Here is a 22737-nt window from a genome sequence, read left to right as displayed (position 1 = left end):
CTCCTGAATGCTGGATTACAAGGTATTCCACCACGCCTGGTTTGATTAGTCATTTTAGACTGGAGTCTTTGTAAAGACTAGGATTAAAACTGAGCCCTTGATCAATGTGTTGTGGTGAGCTCTCAGCTAAGGAACTCATATCTGCAGGGTCTTTGGCTAACGTGACAGAAAAGAATTTCAGCACGTGCCAGTTAGAGACATGGATAGAGGTTTATTTGGGAAAAGGGAAGGAAATAACACATTCAAGAGAGAATGTGGGCCACCTCTAGATGAGGAAGGCATATTGGAAAATTCAGGGTTCTCTTCTTATTAGGGGACTTTCGTGAGGGGCGGGCTAGAGAAGGCATGTGAGCAAGAGCTCAGTCCCGTAGTCTCAAGGCAGTTTATGGTGGGCAGGTGGTCTGGTCGGCTTTAGGATGGATGATCTCAGTCCAGTAGTCCTGAGGCGTTTCCTGATGGTCTGGTGGTCTGGTCAGCCTTAGGGTGGATGATCTTGGATTGAAGTCCTCATTAGTTGACTCACGCATAAGCTGGGATATCCTAAATTATAGGTTTTCTCGGAAATATTGTTAACTCTAGGATCTACAGGTTTCCCAAGAATTTATGGAAGAGTCAGGCTTGGAAAAGAGAACTGGTTTGTGTACTAGAGGCTGAAGCACTTCAGCTCCAGGTTCTTATATTAAAGTTCTATTTTTACTTTTCCTTTCTGTCTGTCTCCTTTCTACCTACTTATTTCTTCCATCCTTCATCAACTGGACCACAACGATCTGTTGAGTTTTTACCCAAAGGGCTTACAATTGTAAATATGCATCTTTTGTAGCTCAGATGCATCTCTGAAGAACATAGCTATTTCTCAAGAATGTCAAATGAAAGTAGCAAAACAAGACCTCAGCCTCCCACGTAGGAATATAGAATCCTAACCTTGACAATACACAAGCTAGCCTAGTTTCAGACTAGTACTTTTTACCTGATTCAGCCCCCAGAATATTGCTTCTACTGTTTGGTGTTGTCTTAACAGAAATCATTAGTTTTATAAGTCACAGAGATGAGATATGCTACTAGCTTTGCTGAACATCACGTCTGGCGTGTTAAGACTAACAGCTGCTTATGCCACTTTTCTGGGGTTTGAAGGCTGTTTTTGTAGAAATCAACTACTCATTACTCAGAAGCATCCCATGAATATTAAAATATGCAGACTATACCCAACAATATAACCTAAATAATAGTATGTAAACTTATTTCCCCATGCTTCAGAACACCCTGTTTACTCCATATTAGCAGTCCATGGGAAAGATCCAGAATTGGGATTCCAAGCTTAGGTTCTATTCGCAATGCCTTCTGAAACTCAGCTTTATAACATTTAGTTGAGTACAGAGGTCTTCCATATGTTATAGCCAAGTTCATCATATTTTTCTTGATATGGTATCCACACTTTTGCTGCTCCCGTCAGATGAGGGACTATAGGAACTCATAAAACTAATGTTGCTGGGCAAACTGCTCTAACACTTGACCTAGTGCTTTTGACAGGTAGAGACATCAAGTGTTAAAGCTCTCATTTGTAACTGTTGAGTGGCTCTGAAAAGAGCCTTTGGGTTGGATAAGCAATGGCAGGAGCCGCTCACTTGGAGCTGGTGTACTTGGTGACGGCCTTGGTGCCCTCGGACACCGCGTGCTTGGCCAGCTCCCCCGGCAGCAGCAGGCGCACGGCCGTCTGGATCTCCCGGGACGTGATGGTCGAGCGCTTGTTGTAGTGCGCCAGGCGGGAAGCCTCGCTGGCGATGCGCTCGAAGATGTCGTTGACGAACGAGTTCATGATGCCCATGGCCTTGGACGAGATGCCGGTGTCGGGGTGGACCTGCTTCAGCACCTTGTACACGTACACCGAGTAGCTCTCCTTGCGGCTGCGCTTGCGCTTCTTGCCGTCCTTCTTCTGCGCCTTGGTCACGGCTTTCTTGGAGCCCTTCTTCGGGGCCGGAGCAGACTTCGCTGGCTCAGGCATGTTTATGTTCAACAGAGTTACCAAAACCTCGCACAGATGAGTTTGCCATCTCAGGGCTATTTTTGTAGGTTTCCTATGCAAATAAGGCATAATTTTTCTCCCTCCGCGATTGGACAATATTATCCAATAGAAAGCTTGTATGCAAATAAGGTGAATTCAAATGTAAATTTTGATTGGCTACTTTTGGAGCCTATCCTAAATTAGCTTCTTTTAAGCCAGTGTGAAGAAACATTTTCACTTAAAAATATTAAGCTAGTGTGCTGTCAATAATGTCTAATTGTGAGGTCTGTTCACCTATATCCAGGCAGATCTAGACGGAATCATACGCCAGATACAAGTTTGTGAGTTCCGTTTCACGTCGCAGTTTATGGTTTTAAAGTACACTACGAAAAACAACTATTAAGAAATAACATAGGAAGTAGTCTTAACTTTCCAAAAATAAACTACAGGCGCTATTCTGATGACCTCGGCAGCAGTCTTTCATTTTAACCAACAAAAGATCGCCATGGTTGAAGAGGAGTGTGATTTCAGTGTTCTCTAGAAAGTTAATGTCATATCAGTATTAGGGGTTTTAACTATAGAGTGCTTGTGTTGCCTCAACATCTACTTAAAATCTGATGATTTAATGAAAAAGACAACTGAGCGGCACCAGGCACGTTGAAATGCACATTCTTGAAACTTCTCAAGAATTGGTAAACATATTTCCGTCTCTTTCCACTAATTTTCAAAAGAGGGTTAAAATAAAGTTAGAGCGTATGGTGTGAATATATATAATGTGTAGACGAGGGCAAGTAGTTAACGCTTTGGAGATAAGAGGACTGTTCAGTTAATCGGCATTTTCTAACTTGAGACTTGGTAGCCAATGACGAGGCTTAAAACGTTACTTAATTCCGGGCGCGAAATTTGAAGATTTGGACCAATCAGGAGCGTTGTACGGTTATAAATACTTGGCGAGAGGACCTTTGTGTCTAGATCTGCACTGCTGTCCATATGGCTCGTACCAAGCAAACTGCGCGTAAGTCCACCGGTGGCAAAGCGCCCCGGAAGCAGCTCGCTACCAAGGCGGCCCGCAAGAGCGCGCCGGCCACGGGCGGCGTCAAGAAGCCCCATCGCTACCGCCCCGGCACCGTGGCGCTGCGCGAGATCCGCCGCTACCAGAAGTCCACCGAGCTGCTGATCCGCAAGCTGCCGTTCCAGCGCCTGGTCCGCGAGATCGCGCAGGACTTCAAGACCGACCTGCGCTTCCAGAGCTCGGCCGTGATGGCGCTGCAGGAGGCGAGTGAGGCGTACCTGGTGGGGCTGTTCGAGGACACCAACCTGTGCGCCATCCACGCCAAGCGCGTCACCATCATGCCCAAGGACATCCAGCTGGCGCGCCGCATCCGCGGGGAGAGAGCTTAATCTCTTTGTACTTTTGTGAACTGTAAACCCAAAGGCTCTTTTCAGAGCCACCTACTTTTTCAGCCCAAAGAGCTGTCTTGCTATGCATATATTCATCCTGAACCCGCTGCAATTTCGCTGTAGGGGATACCTCAATGCGCTGTTTATGGGCTATTCTATTTTCCTAGTCCTCACCTAGTTCTCAAAAATTGCCCTTTGACCCGCATTCCTATATCTGACCTTATAAACGATCATCTGCCAGTGTCTTTGTGTCTTCCTTTACAGAAGCTAATCCCGTTCTAATGTAGGGAGGCCAAGTGTTCAGCTTTCGGAAGTCAGCTAGCGTGCCTTTATAGCAGTAGTTGACAAGTTTTAACAGTAATTTTAATGTCAAAATCCAACTTTTCACTGATCCGTGTTTCTTAACGGTTTGCTGCAGGAATTTTACCGAGTAAAAATGTCATTTTGCTTACAACTCCCCTTATGCACAAGGATATTTTCTGAGGGAAAAACCACTACCAACGGTTATCTAAGATGACTTAGTTCTAAAGTAGGTGCACAGTCCAAAATCAGTATTGCCTTCCACCGTGATGGTTGCTTGCCAATTTGATTATAAATTCCATTGTTTTCTCTACTACACAAAATGATCAAGAATATGTATGTAATCGCTCTATTTCCCAAGATTTATTATATTAAAGATATGGGCGGAACCAAAGGCAGTTTCCCGCCTTTTCTGGATTTCTGGTTTTCAACAAGGTCCGATCTGTTACTATATTAGCAGCTGCTTCTCAGTACGTCCGCATTCTCCCAGTGTTTTCAGTTTTTATACAACATGTCTTGACGTGGTAAGGGTGGCAAAGGCCTGGGTACGGGAGGCGCTAAGCATCACCGGAAGGTGCTGCGCAATAACATCCAGGGCATCACCAAACCTGCCATACGTCGGCTTGCCCGGCGCGGTGGTGTCAAACGCATTTCAGGCCTTATTTATGAAGAGACTCGCGGCGTGCTCAAGGTTTTTTTTTTAGAAAATGTGATTGGTGATGCGGTCACCTACACCGAGCATGCAAAGCGTAAGACTGTAACTGCTATGGATGTGGTCTATGCTCAAGCGACAAGGCCGCACCCACTATGGCTTTGGCGGCTAAAACTGCTGACAGGCTTTGGAGTAGACAGATGCAAATGGTTCTTTTCAGGGCCACTTCACGTTTTCTCTTGAGCTGACACTAAGTTTGTTTTTACTGTGTCCTTAATCTTGGGTAGGATTCTTGAATCCTTGGAACCACAATGTGGAATGTTTCATAGGGATTGTTTCCGTTAGGTATTTTCTCATATTGTGAGAATTCAATATTTTAGCAAGTATGCAAATTTTATTTTGGTTCTCATGTAAAACAAAAAACCTTAATAGGCATTTAGGTAGTTGGCACTGCAATGTAGGTTAAACACTAAATTTTAGTGACTAAAACGTTGAAATATGACTTAGTAATTAAGGATGTATGCAATTTTTAGCAATTAAATTTTGGGATAGTTTTGTGGCAACTCATCCATTTAAGTGGATCAAGGCTCATAATATGCACACAAACGCACCATGTAGGTTATTGGTTACGTTTATCTTGGTGATACCTTAAAATTGAGCCCAGAAACATTATACTTCCGAGCTACCCTGCACTCCCATTTTATTTTTTACTTGAAACATTCTTAAGTTGCTGTGGGCCTCACTCAGTTACTGAGGCTGCCCTCACATCTGATCTTTTATCTTTTTATTATTTTTATTAAAATATTTTTTATTTGGTTTTGTTTTTGGTGGTGCTGGGGGTGGAACCCAGAGGCTTTCTACCTCTGGGCTATGCGCCCAGACCTATTTTATACTTTATTGGGAAACAGGGTCTCACTAAGTTGCTGAGAGCCTCACTGAGTAGCTGAGGCTGGCTTTGAACCTGTGTGATCCTCCTGTCTCAGCCTCCCAAGCGCGGGGATTGCAAGCGTGTGCCACCACGCCCGGCTTATTAAAATATTTTTTAAAAATTCAACTGATTGCAAAGTTCTTTGAAAGGCACCTTGGTTGCCATCATGAGATAGGTCAAGCAGGTGAATGTAGAATACCTATGTGCCAGCAGATTTGTCAACAGCAGGGTTTCTGTTCTGTGATGCTTTGTTTGGGGTTTTTAAACAGGTATCCAAAGGGGAAGGATTTGGAATAGGGTGTTTCAGGCAGTGTTCTTGAACATTACCAATGTGAGGACACAAGGTTGAGCAGTTTAATACCATGGTGACTGGGAACTGGTACATGAAGACAGAGGCAGGCCTGGCAGTTGCCTGTGAAAGTAGAGCCTTCTGTAATTTGATTGAGTTTATGCTGTGATATGCATGTTACCAAGGTGTGTCAAGAGCCAGGAGTGCTATGTCTACTGCTAGCATCCATGAACAAGTTACAGGTTATCCTACTTATTTCCCTGTAAGAAAGGTAGTATTCCAGACTTCACTGACCTAACATACAATGAAGGCGGCAGAGACCATTTAATACTGGCCAACCCTTTCTAGCTGTCTGTTTCTCACCTTGCCAGCATCAGGCCTAGAAAGAATGCCACACATTTCAGCCTCAGAATTTTTTGTTTTGCTCCTGTACAGTTGTTTGGTTTCCTGAGAAATGGGTTCAATTTCACTCACATACCAAAGAACTTTTAAAGGAGAATACGGATGTATTATGTTTAATATGGATGTTATATCTACAACTGTGGATTCAGAGAATTGAGGACTTAAGAGACTTTGACAGGATCTACAGAGTGAGATCAACTGGTCACCTTAATGCCTACTACTTTAGTTCACGTGTTCTCAGAGAAGCCTATATTAGTTCCACTAAAAGTCTGCTTTGCTCGTAACAGATTTGCTCTCAGATTACACTTAAGTCCAATCAGACTCACAGGGTTAAAAAAAAAATGTTTTTCCAGACTTGAGGGTTTGCTTCTTATTGCTCTGCTATCCTTATACTCTGTGTCAAATATTTGATTGTCATCTCATTATAACATTGCATGTAGGAGAGATTTAGATTGAAAGAAATTTGGCTTCCTCTGTGCATATTTCCTCTATCTTTACTCATATATGCTCTGAGTAGCCAGTATGTAGACAACTAATAAATGTATAGAGAGGGTCATTTTAGGTAGTGAAAAATCGGAAGATATAAACTGGGGCAATGTCATAGTTGAGGAATGGGCTGTTACTTTAGATAAGGTAGCTGGAGAAGAGGAGCTGGCTTTTTACTCAAGATCTGATGTTTGTCAGGGTGTCAGGACAAGAATGTTCCAGGATACAAGAAAGCTCAAGCTGAGAAAAGCGATTGAAGTTACTGAAACAAAAGGTAGCCAATATTATTACCCCTTACCTTCCAAAGGGTAGTAAAATCTGTGCTAACCTCATCACATCTCTGACTGGCTCTACTGCCATCTCTTAGAAAGACCCTCCTGATTATATTGGGCCAATGCATTAAATGCAGGATCATCTCTTAATCTTCCAAATTCTTAGTAATATCTTCAAAGTTCCTTTTGCTATGTAGCCATGTAAAGAAACATTCACCAGTTCTGGGGGTTATGATGTGGGTAGTGTTGGAAGAGAGGAAACATTATTCTGTCTAAAAATATGACAGAGTAGAAAGCCTTTTGTCACCACTGTTGTAAAACAATTCTAAATGTCTACAGTGCTTAAAACTCTACCAGAAATAGAGCCTTTTTTTCTTTTCTTTTCTTTTTTTCCCAGTACTGGGGATGGAACCCAGGGGCTTTCGTACCTCTGGGCTATGCCCCCACACCTATTTTTATACTTTATTTGGAAACAGGGTCTCACTAAGTTGCTGAGAGCCTCACACAGTAGCTGAGGCTGGCTTTGAACCTGTGTGATCCTCCTGTCTCAGCCTCCCAGACGCTGGGATTACAAACCTATGCCACAAACACCCTGCTTAGAACCTTTTTTTAAAAGAAAGAAAGAAAGAAAGAAAGAAAGAAAGAAAGAAAGAAAGAAAGAAAGGAAAAAACCGTTTATATCCTTACTTGCAGGCTGACTGGTTAACATAATGTTTAAATGTATATATTCATATATATTTTAAGCTTATATATGAATAAATGTCCTAGCATTCTTAGGTAAGCAACGGATCTATGCCTGAGAATACTTCCAGTTTTTAAAATTAAAAACTTTAGCACAATTGGTTGGCCTGAAGCCACTGTCACTGATTACTGAAGTGTAGGCCATACACTTTCAGCATTCTAACTTCCAGAAAGGCTGAGAATTGGAGTTTAGAGACAGATTTTGACCACTTGGAAGCTATTGCTGTGGCCACTGTCCAGAACGGACCCTCCTTCCAGCAGAGGCAGCACCTCCAAGGAGTTTTTGCCTCCTGTTTTCTAATTGTAGAGGTGGTCTTCAAAATTGTGTCCTCCAAGTTCTAAGGAAAAAGCAAACAAAACCGATGTGTCAATTGAGGCAGTAGTTTTTCTTTTTATTACCCATGAATTATTTGTAATATCCTGGCTGTTTTCCGGATGCCTGACTTTACCATTTAGAGCACACTGAGGGCGTCAGTAATAGGGACCTGACTTGGGAAAGAGGACCCAGTCTGTAAGTATTGAAAAAACGTTCAGGGAAGTAGTTAACAGCACCTAGTAGGAAAAGAAAAAAGGCTGAGCATAATTTAATTATTGCTGAGGTTGCTGCATCACTGTCACGGATGGCCGAAGGTCGGTACTGGCCTGAGCGCCCAATATACTTATTTCTTTGTGGTTGAATTTTTTAAGCTGTGAAATCCTGCCATTTTCTGCATTGTAAGCGTTTTAGCAACATGCGCCATCTTAAGGCTGCTTTCTGGGAGAGCCAAAACAGCGCTTGGGTTGAGAAACTTTTATCAGCCCCCTTCGTGATTGAGTGATTGGCCCTGAAAAGGGCCTTTATTAATAGTTTCCAAGGACAGGGACTCAGCCGCCGAAGCCGTAGAGGGTGCGGCCCTGGCGCTTGAGCGCGTAGACCACGTCCATGGCGGTGACGGTCTTGCGCTTGGCGTGCTCGGTGTAGGTGACGGCGTCGCGGATCACGTTCTCCAGGAACACCTTCAGCACCCCGCGGGTCTCCTCGTAGATGAGGCCGGAGATGCGCTTGACGCCGCCGCGCCGAGCCAGGCGGCGGATGGCGGGCTTGGTGATGCCCTGGATGTTGTCGCGCAGGACCTTGCGGTGGCGCTTGGCACCACCTTTACCCAGGCCTTTCCCACCCTTACCGCGTCCAGACATGTTGAACAAGTAACTGGTGTTTAACCTAGAGGTGCCCCCTACAGCCCTTATATAGCACTTCGGCGGACCTTTTAGGAAACTGAAACCGCGCGGGCGGGAAGGAAAGCTCTGTCCCCGCCTCTTCCCTACCCTTCTGAGTGTCTTTTCTGGCCTTAGAGGAAGGGGTAAAAAGGAGAGGGTGAAGTAACTGTGATTTCCTCTTCTTTTGTCTGGATCGCGAGTCCTCCAGGATTGTGCCCTTGGGTTCTCACGACAAACCTGCAGTCTTCTAACCTGTCTGCAAAACGATCTATCAGAGCGAAAGTACTTTTCAAATGGGATTTTTTTTTTTTTTTTTTGCCGTACTGGGGATGGAACCCGGGGGCATTCTACCTCTGAGCCACAATCCCCCACCTCAATATTTTATTCTTAATGATAGTAATAATAATGATAATGATAATTATTATTTTTGGTGGTACTGGGGGTGGAACCCAGAGGCTTTCTACCTTCGGGGTATACTCCCAGACCTATTTTATATTTGGAAATAGGGTCTCACTAAGTTGCTGAGAGCCTCATTAAGTAGCTGAGGCTGGCTTTGAAACTGCAATCCTCCTGTCTCAGCCTCCCAAGCGCGGGGATTACAAGCGTGCGCCACCACGCCCGGCTCATTCTTTATGTTTAAAAAGGGTCTCACTGAATTACAAAGGGCCTCACTAAGTAGGTGAGGCTGTCCTTGAACCAAAATCTTCCTGTCTCAGCCTACCAAAAGCTGGGATTAAAGGCGTGGGCCACCACGCCCGGTTTGGGAAAGTCCTTACAAATGTAACAATCATTAATTTATACAGTCTAATCAGAACTCCTTATTACATTTGTCTGGTCATGAAAGTTTGTTTGACAGCTATATGCACCATATATCATTTTTATTATGCTTGTCGAGCTTTAAGATAGGGAGCCAGCGTTAATTAAATTTTTAGTTGTTTCCCAGTGTATGAACTAGTGAAGATTTCCAGGCTTGGAGATAAAAATCATTGTCCTGATCCTTTAATCTCTTGACCTTGCTCCATACCACTTTTGCCAGGAAGATGTACATCATGGTGAATGGCATTTGCAACTTAATAGAATTATCAAAAATGACAAAGTATGTGAAATGTTCAAATGTAAATAGTGGCTAAAGTAGTGTTCTACTCACAGGCCAAAGTTTGATAGGCTTGGACAATTTTTAACATTTGCTTATAGCTTGGACATGTGCTCATTCAGTGCCTTGTAAATACTAGGCAAAAAAAAAAAAAAAAAATCCCTTCTCTGCTGGTGCTTAACTTTTAGGCAAAGGAAAGTACTCATTTTCGTGCATTCAAAGTGTGCTTGAGACTTAACACAGGCCTATTTAACTTTAACTGAAAACCGGCTTGGCTTGGTGGTGCACACTTGTATTTCCAGTACTTGGGAGGCTGAGACAGGAGGATCACAGATTTGTGGCCATCCTCAGCTACTTAATGAGGCCTACATAAGCCTTGGCCGTTATTATTGGCAGTGATACTAGAGGACGAGTAGTTTCTCCAGATGCCCATCAGATGTTTCCTAGGGCAATGTGCTTTTGGTCAACACTATTAGCTGCCTTTTTTTTTTTAATGCATATTTGTCTTTATATTTTGTGATAAAGTCTTAAAGTCCCAGAGACTTGTTTTAATTTGTGCCAGCAAATAAATGCCTACTTAAAAACAATTAAATTACTTTTGTAGTATTACTTAAGTGTAAAGCGATGACTTCTTTAAAGTTGATTGTTAGCCGTGAGTGGTAGCACATGCTTGTCATCCCAGCAATTGGGAGGATCGTGGTTCGTGGACAGCTTCAGTAGTCCACGAACTCGTGAGGCCCTCTAGTGAGGGCCTAGTGAGGCCCTCTGCAACTCAGTGAGAACTTTTTTCAAAATAAAGAATAAAAAATAGGGCAGAGGGTGTTGCTCAGAGGTCAAATGCCCCTGGATTCCATTTCCAGGCCCGCCCGCAAAAAAACCAACAACAACAACAAACAAAAACGTGATTGCTCATGCTGGGCGAGGCAGAGCGAGCTTGTTATCCCAGCGTTTGGGAGGCAAAGACGTGAGGATCGCAATTCGGAGACAAGTGAAATGTTCAAATAGAAATAGTGGCTGAAGTAATGTTCTTTTCACAGGTCAAAGTTTGATAGGCTTGGACAACTTTTAATATTTGGTTATAGCTTGGACATGTGCACATTCAGTGACTTGTAAATACTAGACAGAATATTAAAAAATTTCCTGCTCTGTTGCTGTTTAAGTTTTAGGCTTAACTCTTGAAACTCAATAGGACCGTTTTTCAAAATAAAGAATAATATAAATAAAAGAAATAAAGAATAAGATATAACAAGAACAAATAATAAATAGGCCTAGGGCTGTAGCACAGAGCAAGAATACACCTGGGTTCCTTCCCAAGTACCGTAAAAAAAAAAAAAGTTGATTGTTCTGTCTTATATTTATGTGAAAAACACCTTGAAATCATTATTGTATGTGTGCACAAGATGACTAGGTTTATGGAAGTTCAAGTAGTTACTAAAAGAAGTCTAACTCAGACATACTTTTACTGTTTAAATATTTTAGCAAATGTGGAACTTCATTTTACTGCCTGATTATTTTATGCTTTTTAATAAAACTTTTTATTAACTTTTTAATAAAACTTAATTCTACCAGGTATATTGGAGTAGTAAAAAAAGCTAATGGTTGCTCTGAAGGATTTAACTGCTTAGGTGTCAGTCAGTTACTTTAGGCTGTGACAGTGTGGGTCACATTTTTAAATAAAAAGCTTGGCGAGATTTATGAAAGTTCAGAAAGTCTTTTTCTTTCTTATCCTCTGTCTTCACAGTTGCAATCAATGCTGAAACTTGAAATGTTATTTTATTAAATCAAGAAAATTGGCCCTGAGTTCTCTTCTGAATATTGGAGAGAAAAAATCTTAGGACAAGGAATCTTCAGTGAAATTATTTATAATAGTAAAGAAATGTAACATGCACATGTGATATACAATGTCCTTCAGCTCAGTTGGTAAAATGACGCGATGCTTCGTGGTTTAATTTTCACTTTTTTAATATTGATAGATTGCTCTCTTGATGTGCATTCTAATTTAGAACTTTTTCTGGCGGAGGAATCCTGCAACTTCACCCCCACTTTTATGAAAATGTTTAAATCAATAAAACACAGGAATTAAGATCAATTTACTCCCAAATAATCTAAATACTTTCAAAACTCCCTGATCTTTTCTAAAGTTATGATCCCTCTTGTACGTGGAACTTTATATCCCAGTGCCAATTCCTAGAGCTTGGTGCAAACAGCTCACGGGAGAGCCTGTGCTATTGCTCCCGCGAAAAAACCGAATTTCCCTATAAATCTGAGTGAAAATGTGTTTATTTATACAATCCCGAAAAGGTAAGAATGTGCAGAACCATGCCCTGAAAAAAAGATTTGCAAACGAGGACGAGAGAAATAGTATTTTTAAGGAAAACCTGAAAGTTGTCACAATTTGACCGAACTTTCAAAGAGAGTTGGGGGAATCAGGAACGTTTCAAGGTCCCGTTTTTGAAATTAGGTGTAGGAAATTTGGCAGGAATGAAGCCTGAAGCCTTCCGGACCCGTTTCCCCCAAGTTCCTAATTGTTTTGGGACCAGATTTTTTATATTTTTATTCTTTTTTGAGGGGCAACAAACACAGCCATACGGCCGAGCCGCTGAGTCCTCCACTGCGTGGCGCACGGATCCGGGAACCAATCACCACTCAGCTTCTCTCTATATAAACCCCCAGCCTTCAGCGACGGGCCATGCTGCTCTGACAGTTTGAGCCTACTTTTGGCTTTGTTGCAACACAGAAACATGTCAGAGACCGCTCCAGTCGCTCCTGCCGCCCCGGCCCCTGCGGAGAAGGCGCCAGCTAAAAAGAGAGCGAAGAAGGCTGGCGCTGGCGCTGCGAAGCGCAAGGCGTCCGGGCCGCCGGTGTCCGAGCTCATCACCAAGGCCGTCGCTGCCTCTAAGGAGCGCAGCGGGGTGTCCCTGGCCGCGCTCAAGAAGGCCCTTGCAGCCGCCGGCTATGACGTGGAGAAGAACAACAGCCGCATCAAGTTGGGGCTCAAGAGCCTGGTGAGCAAAGGTACCCTGGTGCAGACCAAGGGCACCGGCGCCTCCGGATCTTTCAAGCTCAACAAGAAGGCGGCCTCCGGGGAAGCCAAGCCGAAAGCTAAGAAAGCAGGCGCGGCTAAGGCCAAGAAGCCCGCCGGCTCCGCCAAGAAGCCTAAGAAGGCCACCGGAGCCGCAACTCCTAAGAAGGCCAAGAAGACCCCGAAAAAGCCCAAGAAGCCGGCGGCGGCTGCAGGCGCCAAGAAAGTGGCCAAGAGTCCCAAGAAGGTGAAGGCGGCCAAGCCCAAGAAAGCTGCCAAAAGCCCGGCGAAGGCTAAAGTCCCTAAGCCCAAGGCCGCTAAGCCCAAGGCTGCAAAGCCAAAAGCCACCAAGGCAAAGAAGGCGGCCCCCAGGAAGAAGTAAGGTTGCAGCGGGACATCTTGGTCTGCAAATCTCAACGGCTCTTTTCAGAGCCACCTACATGATCGTAAAAGAGCTCGCTTACTATTTCAGTGTAATGGTTAAAAAATTGAAAGTTGCCGCCTTAATGTGCGATTGGGTGTTTGTGTTGTCGTCGCTGCCCAATGCTCCAGGGGCGTTCGCGCATGGCTAGACTGGGGAGTTATGGCAGCTTGTCGCGAGTCCAATGTTCACAGCCTTTTAGCGTAGGGACAGCGTCTCCACATTTGGGTTAGTGGGGTTTCTGGAAGGCAATCTAAGGCCATCTTGTCCTCCCGCTGAGGAGTCAAGACTTGGACTTTCTCCAGATTTCTTTCGCCCATGGCAAGTAAGTGCAGATTCTGTTGCTTTCTAGTTGGAGCTGTTCTGCATTATCAATGGTCTGCTGGGGAGTGGGGATTTTAGCCAATCAAGTGAGCATTTTGAGTTAAGCTCCGGAGAGGAAACTGGATTCAGTGAGTCTTTGGGATCTTTCAAACATACATGGTGTAGAAATTTCCCCAGGGTTTTTGTCAATAGAGCCATGCTGCGTGTTCTGGTCGCGTATATGGTATAACATGCTTTCTGCATCCACTTCTCATGAGACAGAAACATAAGTAAAAATGTCTGTTAGAATCGAAAACACGAATACAGGATACACGAAAACATTAAACTATGGAATGCCTTTAATCAGCATTTTAGTAGGTTGTTGTATCTACAACCGCAGTTATGGGCAATTAGGCTCCCCGGAAGAGGAGTCTAAGACACACCTCAGTTCTATCACTGAAGTCTTAATGTCTGCTAGACTTTCCAAGGACAAAAGTATAATAACTTCAGGACTTGAGGTGGCAAACTTTACCTGTGTGTCTCTACAGTGCTGTAGTTACTGATTTTTTCAACAGGTTAATGTTTTTTCTTTGTGATCCTTGACTGGGATGACCGCAGGGACTTTAATTTTTTTCTTCCTCTTTTTTTCCTTTTTGGTTGTAGTGGGGCGTGGGACCAAGGGGTTTTTCTATCATTAAGTGTTTAAGTTGCGGAGAGCCTCAGTAGCTGAGTGGGAGTCATTTTGAAGCAGGGTTCCACTAAGTTGCCGAGGCTGCCTTCCAACCTGTGTGATTCTTTCCTCTGTCGCCCAAATACTGAGACCACAAGCAGTCATTACCACGTTAGGCTGAGTTCTACGTAAAGTTCCAATAATTTCCCTTGCTTTTTTACTTCATCATAGTCGTCAAGTGCCATTGGTAATAAATTCCTAATTGGAACTTGATAATTCGGCCAGCTCCGGAAACCTCGAATGGTCTGCATTCATACCCTTTCCCCAGTCACCCACCATAAACCCCAGGTGGATTTTTGTAGTTTAGCTCTCTTACTGATATTGTGGGCGGCCCTGAAAAGGGCCTTTGGTTGAAGATAATTGAACAGTTAACAGCTCAGCCGCCGAAGCCGTAGAGCGTGCGGCCCTGGCGCTTGAGCGCGTAGACCACGTCCATGGCGGTGACGGTCTTGCGCTTGGCGTGCTCGGTGTAGGTGACGGCGTCGCGTATAACGTTCTCCAGGAACACCTTCAGCACCCCGCGGGTCTCCTCGTAGATGAGGCCGGAGATGCGCTTGACGCCGCCGCGCCGAGCCAGGCGGCGGATGGCGGGCTTTGTGATGCCCTGGATGTTGTCTCGCAGGACCTTGCGGTGGCGCTTGGCGCCACCCTTTCCTAGGCCCTTTCCACCCTTACCGCGCCCAGACATTTCGAAGTTGGCAGAGGAGTAGAAAGTGACTTGCAACAGGCTCGAAATGGCTATTTATAACTCTCCTGCGGACCTGATTGAGATCCAGCAAAGGGGGCGGGAAAGCTTGAGGAGGTGTGTTCGAACGTCATGTTTGTCTCCGCCCACAATTGTCCGCAAGAAACCCGGAGGGCGGAGGATGAGAGGGTGGAGGAGACAATGACTTTGTGTTTGGGCTGGTGTCCTGATTTCAGTTATCTATATTTTAGGGCATTTAACCCATTTTTTCTATTACACACATGATTGAAGCAATTGCATCTAAAAAGAGAACGTATTTCTTAAATTGCTTAGGTCTTACAGAGAAATCTCTGAAGTTTTGCATTGCCATGCATTTCAAACACATAGGTGGGACTAGACAATCTTGAGCATTTTGAACACCAATCAATGGAACCCGCGATTGAGTGCTCCCTCAGTATTCTTAAATCTCTCAATATAGTACTTTTTCATCCAGACCCACCTTCAGTGGCTATCATGTTCTCCATTTAGGTGTATGTGTATGCTATGAGTCCTACTGACAGTGGCGAGAATGACGGGTCACACTTACTGTCTTTCACGAATACTCTGTTTATTTTACACTGTGCATTACACTCCCATCCTTCTCCATCTAAGGCACTAGCCACATAGCATTTACTACCTGAGGCAAAACGGGTCTCCGCGGGTAACCTAGGTTCAGGATCCTTGTCACAGCAGTCGTGGACGGTCGAGGGAGTCAGACAGGATGAGCTAGTCTGTCATCTAGAGGAATCTTTCAGCAGCTTCCAGCGGAGTGTCTCCCCCTCACACACACACACCTAATTTTCAGCCTCAGACAGTGGGTCAGAGCCGCTGGTCTGGCCTTTGGCAAGGTCTCATATCCCCTAAATTGATGTCTCTGATTACTATGTCCATTGCTTCCACCGTCATCTTGCTTTCCTAGCTGTTTCATCCCATGATCATATGTCTGGGGTGTATGTGTGTTACTTAGTCCTTATCTTGTCTTCCAGTTGTCCATCCTGTGGGTGTGTCCCAGGGTGTGTGTCTGTTAATTTGTCTTTGGCATGTCTTTTACATCCTTCTTTTGATCCATCTTCTTTGCATATCTGGCCATTCCATGTGTCCTACAGTATACCCATATCTTGACATATATTACATATACTCACAACATTTTTGACATATATATCTTGACATATATTACACATATATGACATATATTACATATACTCACAACATTTTTGACACATATTTTGTATGCTCAGAACAGTATACTCCAGATTCCTGGGATTACAAACATTGATGTCACCATGCCTGGCTAACTTTATTTTTTTTTTAAAGCTGATTCTCCTTTCAGTTATCGGAAAATATTACATTTGTGTAGCTCATATTTGTAAAATTAACTTTTGACGGCCTATAAAATCTGAATGAAAATAATATTATTTTCATTAAAGTTTGTTAAATTGAATAAAATATGGAGATTCAGGGTGAAAATAAGATTGTGATATGTTGCATTAATAATATTTTTATGCTGATGGCATATTGTAATTGTAACATGAGTATTTTGGGTCAGATGCAGCATATTGTTAAAATAGAGCCACTTGCTTTTTCAGTTCTTAAAATATGGTGACTTGAAAGCTTAAATATATGTATATGGCTTGCATTACTACTGTTATTGTTTTTGCATTACTTTTCTTAGGCAGCACTGTGTGAGGATTCTTTCTTTCCCCCTCTATTTCTTGATTATTTTTGAAATTGTGATAGAATAGGCTTTGTAAAACTTTGGACATTCAGTATATTTCTAAGAATCTTTGTTGTAGAATTTCAATTCAGAATGAAACATATAATAATAATAATGGTGATTATAACTCATGATCAGGTTCATGTAAGGGATGCTTATCACATATATTTACTTATCAAGACAAGAAAACATGGGTAGCTGGAAAAGTTATTAACATTTGAACTCTTTAAAGTGTCAGTGCATGGAAAACTTGTATCCTAATTTTTCCCTTTAAATGTTTGTTTTTCTTGAGAGACTATCCACAACTGAGTCTTACAGCACTTACTTTTCCTGAAAGTTTAAGAATCCATGTAAGTACATCCTAAAAAATATAAGTTTGAAAGGCTGAGCCAGTAAGATAAAGTTCTAGGACAGCCTCATGTACTTAGGCCCTCTGCAACTCAGTGTGACCTGTTTCAAAATAAGGACTAAAAGATAGTGTACTAGTATTGGGAAGAGGTTTTAAAATTTATTAATGTATCAGTATTGGGAAAGATTTCCAATTTTAAATATTATATCTTCTTTACTAAGAAAGCCAGGGCTAGCTAACAAGAAGAAGGGGACTTGTAATTTACATTTTAAAGGAAAGAAGGCTGGATCCAGGAAAGAATGTTTCTTTACAAGTTCACACATCTTGGGGGATGAAACAAAAGGTATAGGCCTGTGTTTGGAGACAGGATGGCTCTCCCTCCAGCCCCAAATCTGACTGGAGACCGCAGAACCAGGGTTGGAGATGAGGGGTAGCATATCTCCAGATCAAAGGACTTGCCTAGGACTTGGGCGGGATAAAAACACTCAGTAAAGTGGAGTTCTTTGGCATTTTTATTCGAATTTCCCCCCTGTGCCCCGCTCCGGCAGAGGGCTGTAACTATCTCTATATTTCTATCTTTTTAATAAACTTCTTTAAATCTTCAGCAGCTGTCCAAGTGATGAATACTTATTCTTAGCTTAGGACAAGAATCCACGGTTTTTCTGTTTGTTTGTGTGGTGGTGGTGGTGAATTATTTCTCCCCACGCACACACCATGCACACATTTCACCCCTCAACAGATAGTGCTGGGTGTTGCAGCTTCAACGGTGGGAGGGCTCTTTTTCTTATTCATCTAAAGTTTGTTTAATAGAAAAATTAAAACTAATAGGCAGTTTGGTGTAGCTTTAACAAGTCTTTATTATAAAATCAGTAGGAAATGCAAGAAGGAAAAAGCAGCATGCTGGAGATCTGAAAATGGAACTGTGACCCATCCTAGGATCTTGGCCCATAAGTAGATTTTGTATTGGTATCTTTTCAGCGTTACCAAGGCAATGGGTCAATAATCTACCTGGCTCTTGCCCCTATTGTATTGAGCAGTATTGGTTGCTCATCAAGGAGGGGTGCTTCAAAGCAGCACACAGAGTGTACCTTCCCTATAACCAGGCCAGGTCACAGAGGAGAGGAGATAAACAAACAGGCACTGACACTGCCTCTATACAGTTTTAGGGCTAAAGGCTTCAAATGATTCTGAGGCTTTTACACTAGGTTAAGCTTTAGAACAAAGGGCAAAGACCAAGAGAGACTACATTGTAACAGCTGCTGCCCCTTCGATGCCTGAGTCCCTGCACAACACCCAGGCCCTGACGTTTTGGAAATTAATGCCAAAGCAAATTTCCAATACTGGCACAATCGGGGTGTAGCTCAGAGGTAGAATGCTCCAGGGTTCCATCCTTAGGACTGAAAAAAAAAGTATGTATATTGTTCAATATATATATTGTTCTGTCTTAGTGAGGTTATTTCTTACCTTGTTAATTTTTGTTTGGTAGTAATTAAATAATTTCTTCTGTTCAATATGACAGATTTAGGTCCAGTGACTAATCCCTTTGTACCTTAATTTTCTTTTAATTGAATTCAGCATTCTTAAACCAGGTATGGTGCTGCATGCTTATAAACCCAATTCTTGGGAGGCTGAGATAGGAGGATTGCGGGTTTGTGGACAGCCTCAGCAACTTGTTAGGTCTTCCACAATTTAGAGAGAACATGTTTCAAAATAAAGAATAAAAATTGGGCTAGGGGTGGAGCTCAGAAGTAGAATGTCCCTGAGTTCAATTCCCAGTCACACACACACACACACACACACACACACACACACACACACACACACAATTGTCAAAATACCTCTAAAATTCTTAAATTTCATAGTTATTCTGCAAGTATTATGACATTTTATTTCATTCCTGGATGAATTAAAAATAAAAATTTTTATGCGTTCATTTTAAATTTTGTAAATCATGATTTTACCATCTTGTTTTCTATTTATTAGTATTTTTTTATTTTGAAAGTATGGCTTAAAACCTGTGCTCTTCTTTTCTTGGGCTTCAGAATACTGTTATTACTCCGGTGTGCCACCAGGTCAGGTTAAACTGGTTTAAAATAATTTCTTAGGTGGGCATGGTGGTGCATGCTTGTAATTCTAGTACTTGGGAGGCTGAGACAGGAGGATCTCCTAGGTTTGAAGTCAGCCTCAGGTACTTAGTGAACCTCTCAGGAACTTACTGAGACCCTTTTTCCAAATAAAATATAAAATAGGTCTGGGAGGTGTAGCCTGGATGTAGAAAACCCCTGGGTTTCATACAATGCTACATGGCTTGACTGCAGGGAAAGAGGGGCTAAGGTAGGTGCTGTTTATTTCACATTCTTTATTTGAGCTCTTGGAAATTGAGCACTTTTCCCCTTAAGTCCTTTTACGTCACTATTGGTAAGGACAAGATGGAAAGGTGGAAGACAGGAAAGTACATTCATCGTCCAGCACATGCTCACTGGGGATTTCAAGGCAAGGCTCTCACCACTGCAGATGACCTCTGAATACTTAAAAAAAATAACCAAATCCAGTCCAGCGTGGTGGCGCTCGCTTTTAATCCCAGCATTCAGGAGGCTGAGACCAGAGGATCACGGTTCGCACACAGCCTCATCTACTTAATGAGGGCCCTGAAACTCAGTGAGACCCGGTTTCAAAATAAAGAATAAAAAATTGGGTAAGGGGGTGTAGCTCACAGGTTGAATGCCCCTGCGGCCCATCCCCAGACACCCCCCACCCCCATTAAAAACCAAATCCCCCAAGTGTTGGAGCACATGTTTATAATCCTAGTATTTAGGCGGCTGAGACAGGAGGATGGCAGATTTGTGGCCAGCCTCAGCTACTAAGTGAGGCCCTCTGCGACTTAGGTCCTGTTCAAAAATAAAGAATAAAGAATAGGGCTGGGGCTGTATCTCAGAGGTAGAATGCCTTTGGCTTAAATTCCAAGTATCTCAAAAACAAGCAAACAAACAATAACATCTTGGGGTTAAGATAAAGAGGGTGGATTGCACTTTCTTACAGTGTCCTTAGTGAGTTTAAAAGGCCTGTCTAAGGTTTAAAAGAATGTTCTTGGGGAATGTGCTTCGGTTCACTATTAGGGCACCACATCTGAATATTTAGTTGTTTTCTTGTGGGATATTGTTATTTGCAATGATTTTTGTCCATGATAGTGTACTATTATCCTCGTATACTACTAAAGATTACTCAAAGTTTATAAAATAAATTTGCCACAGGATAATAATTTTTGATCCACTTTTGATGGTATTTTAATCTATTTCTTTTTGGGGGGTAACAGGGATTCACCCTAGGGCCATTCTGCCTTGGAGCTACAACCTCAGTCCTATTTTTTATTCTTTATTTTGAAATAAGAGTCTCACTAAGTAGCATAGAGCCTCACTAAATAGCTGAGGCTGGCCAGAAACCCGTGATCCTTCTTTTTGAGCCTCCCAAGTATTCAATCCTTTCTTAATGGACCACACTACTTGTTACTGCTTATATTCCTTTGAACCAAGTTTATCTTAATCAAGGTTTCCTTGCTGATGAAGGGCATCATTCTGTGAAACTTGGCTTAGTATTTTGAAATTTTCACTTTGATATTTACGAGAAGTTAATGGCATGAAAGTCCTCATTTCTATATGAAAGGCACCATGCTGTTTGGACAGTGTTTATATGATCATATCAGTGTGGCTTATCTTTCCTCTACTCTGAATTCATTTTTCATGAGATGAGAGTGAACTCCCATTCAAGATTGACTAACAATTCCTTCTTTCTAGTGTAGTTTTTTATTTTTAAGATATGAAAGCAAAATTTTCTTTTCTTTTGGGATTGACTTCTGAGTAACTTCTTAGCTGTCTTTCCAGATTGGTAGCTAACATAGCTTTATCTAACTGGTAGGAGTGTCCTTACTTCTAACATTCAAAAAGCCCACCCTGGAATTAGCCAGCTTTTCTTCTTTGTTCTACCACTCATCGTCATGTTTAGGTCTTATTCTTGTTTTAGGATTTTAGGGCAACAGCAGGATGAACTCAGATTACAAGTACTCCATGTGTGTGCAAAAATGCACAGGAAACTACCATCTTCCTGCAGCGTTCCGCCCATTACAGTGCCCAAAAGACTAGGATGAAAATTTTGGGCCTTTTCTCGGGGTCAGACTGGATCAACTTTATCTGCAAATGTTTAAGCAGTAGTTTCTGACAGTGCACTTAAGAGACCTGAGGTCGAATACTTTGAAAGCATTCCAGCACTTCATAGAAAATGTGGTGGCTCTGAAAAGAGCCTTTGATTTCGTAGAACGGGAGAAGGGAGACCGTAAGTCCTATCTTACTTTCCCTTGGCCTTGTGGTGGCTCTCGGTCTTCTTGGGCAGCAGCACGGCCTGGATGTTGGGCAGGACACCGCCCTGCGCGATGGTCACGCGGCCCAGCAGCTTGTTGAGCTCTTCGTCGTTGCGGATGGCCAGCTGCAGGTGTCGCGGGATGATGCGGGTCTTCTTGTTGTCGCGGGCCGCGTTGCCCGCCAGCTCCAGGATTTCGGCTGTCAGATATTCCAGGACTGCAGCTAGGTAGACCGGAGCCCCAGCACCGACGCGCTCAGAGTAATTCCCTTTGCGCAGAAGTCGATGTACTCGGCCCACGGGGAACTGCAGCCCAGCTCGAGAAGAACGAGTCTTGGCCTTAGCCCGCGCCTTGCCGCCCTGCTTCCCTCGTCCAGACATTCTAGCTCAGTAGCAAAGGAACTAGTACCGAAGGCGAAAAATCAAAGAGGAATGCACTAAGTGGTGACAGAGAAGGCACTTATACTGGTAGAGGGAACTGTAAAACGCGAGTTTGGATTGGTTAGACTAATCTCTTTCTAATCAACCAATAAGAGAAGACCTATGGGGTGATCACATTCGCATACCCTTCGTCATCATTACGTTTGCAAATCAGATCTGGATATTCCTGAATCCCTTATTTGCATAGTATCCCTATAAAAGGAGAGCCTCCAAACCCCGTATCTTATTTGTGCTTGTTTTTTCTTTGAGAGTTGGCGACATGCCAGAACCTGCTAAGTCCGCTCCTGCCCCGAAAAAGGGCTCCAAGAAGGCCGTGACCAAGGCGCAGAAGAAGGATGGCAAGAAGCGCAAACGCAGCCGCAAGGAGAGCTACTCTGTGTACGTGTACAAGGTGCTGAAGCAGGTCCACCCCGACACCGGCATCTCGTCCAAGGCCATGGGCATCATGAACTCGTTCGTCAACGACATCTTCGAGCGCATTGCGGGCGAGGCTTCCCGCCTGGCGCACTACAACAAGCGCTCGACCATCACGTCCCGGGAGATCCAGACGGCCGTGCGCCTGCTGCTGCCCGGGGAGCTGGCCAAGCACGCGGTGTCCGAGGGCACCAAGGCCGTCACCAAGTACACCAGCTCCAAGTAGGGGGCTCCTGGTACATCGTTTCTCTTACCCAACGGCTCTTTTCAGAGCCACTTACTTTCTCATGTAAAGAGTTGTGATACGTCATCATCTTAGAAACGTCGACGAAAGGTTCATGTCATCCTCAAAGGTTTGTCACTAGCAATAGCAATTGGTTCCGTTTAACCCTTTAGAACCGTGTTCATGATGCTCTTCCCCTTCCCCATTCTGAACTTAACACTCGTAGGCTAGCCCTCTAAATGTTTTTGCTATCAACTACCTTTCCCTTTTAAGATTTCTACTGCTT

The 22737-nt window shown here is 43.3% G+C and overlaps 7 protein-coding genes and 1 pseudogene across 8 annotated transcripts; 4 read left to right on the top strand and 4 right to left on the bottom strand.

The window, feature by feature from the left end:
- Positions 1 to 1618: 1618 nt before the first annotated feature.
- On the bottom strand, positions 1619 to 1999 carry LOC308272895 (histone H2B type 1-F/J/L; the record flags this gene model as incomplete). Its single annotated transcript, XM_080709932.1, has 1 exon — positions 1619 to 1999. The coding sequence occupies one exon, from the start codon at positions 1997 to 1999 to the stop codon at positions 1619 to 1621; it is 381 nt and encodes a 126-aa protein (XP_080566058.1).
- A 990-nt stretch (positions 2000 to 2989) lies between these two features.
- LOC308272882 (histone H3.2) lies at positions 2990 to 3400 on the top strand (the record flags this gene model as incomplete). Its single annotated transcript, XM_080709918.1, has 1 exon — positions 2990 to 3400. The coding sequence occupies one exon, from the start codon at positions 2990 to 2992 to the stop codon at positions 3398 to 3400; it is 411 nt and encodes a 136-aa protein (XP_080566044.1).
- Positions 3401 to 4226: 826 nt separating this feature from the next.
- LOC308272906 (histone H4-like) lies at positions 4227 to 4524 on the top strand (annotated as a pseudogene). The gene has a single exon. The product of its transcript is annotated as a histone H4-like (transcript).
- Positions 4525 to 8334: 3810 nt separating this feature from the next.
- On the bottom strand, positions 8335 to 8646 carry LOC308272904 (histone H4; the record flags this gene model as incomplete). Its single annotated transcript, XM_080709941.1, has 1 exon — positions 8335 to 8646. The coding sequence occupies one exon, from the start codon at positions 8644 to 8646 to the stop codon at positions 8335 to 8337; it is 312 nt and encodes a 103-aa protein (XP_080566067.1).
- Positions 8647 to 12501: 3855 nt separating this feature from the next.
- LOC308272875 (histone H1.3-like) lies at positions 12502 to 13164 on the top strand (the record flags this gene model as incomplete). Its single annotated transcript, XM_080709911.1, has 1 exon — positions 12502 to 13164. The coding sequence occupies one exon, from the start codon at positions 12502 to 12504 to the stop codon at positions 13162 to 13164; it is 663 nt and encodes a 220-aa protein (XP_080566037.1).
- A 1448-nt stretch (positions 13165 to 14612) lies between these two features.
- On the bottom strand, positions 14613 to 14924 carry LOC308272903 (histone H4; the record flags this gene model as incomplete). The annotated part of the gene is made up of 1 exon (XM_080709940.1): positions 14613 to 14924. One exon carries the CDS (start codon positions 14922 to 14924, stop codon positions 14613 to 14615), a length of 312 nt encoding a protein of 103 aa, XP_080566066.1.
- Positions 14925 to 21361: 6437 nt separating this feature from the next.
- LOC308272889 (histone H2A type 1-B) lies at positions 21362 to 21754 on the bottom strand (the record flags this gene model as incomplete). Its single annotated transcript, XM_080709926.1, has 1 exon — positions 21362 to 21754. The coding sequence occupies one exon, from the start codon at positions 21752 to 21754 to the stop codon at positions 21362 to 21364; it is 393 nt and encodes a 130-aa protein (XP_080566052.1).
- Positions 21755 to 22073: 319 nt separating this feature from the next.
- On the top strand, positions 22074 to 22454 carry LOC308272894 (histone H2B type 1-C/E/F/G/I; the record flags this gene model as incomplete). Its single annotated transcript, XM_080709931.1, has 1 exon — positions 22074 to 22454. One exon carries the CDS (start codon positions 22074 to 22076, stop codon positions 22452 to 22454), a length of 381 nt encoding a protein of 126 aa, XP_080566057.1.
- Between the last annotated feature and the right edge of the window lie 283 nt (positions 22455 to 22737).

The sequence above is a fragment of the Muscardinus avellanarius genome (genome assembly GCF_963383645.1).
Source record: "Muscardinus avellanarius genome assembly, chromosome: 14".
Lineage (NCBI taxonomy): Eukaryota > Metazoa > Chordata > Mammalia > Rodentia > Gliridae > Muscardinus > Muscardinus avellanarius.
The sequence above is the reverse complement of the archived record's forward strand: the minus strand, read 5'-3'. Positions and strand labels throughout refer to the sequence as shown.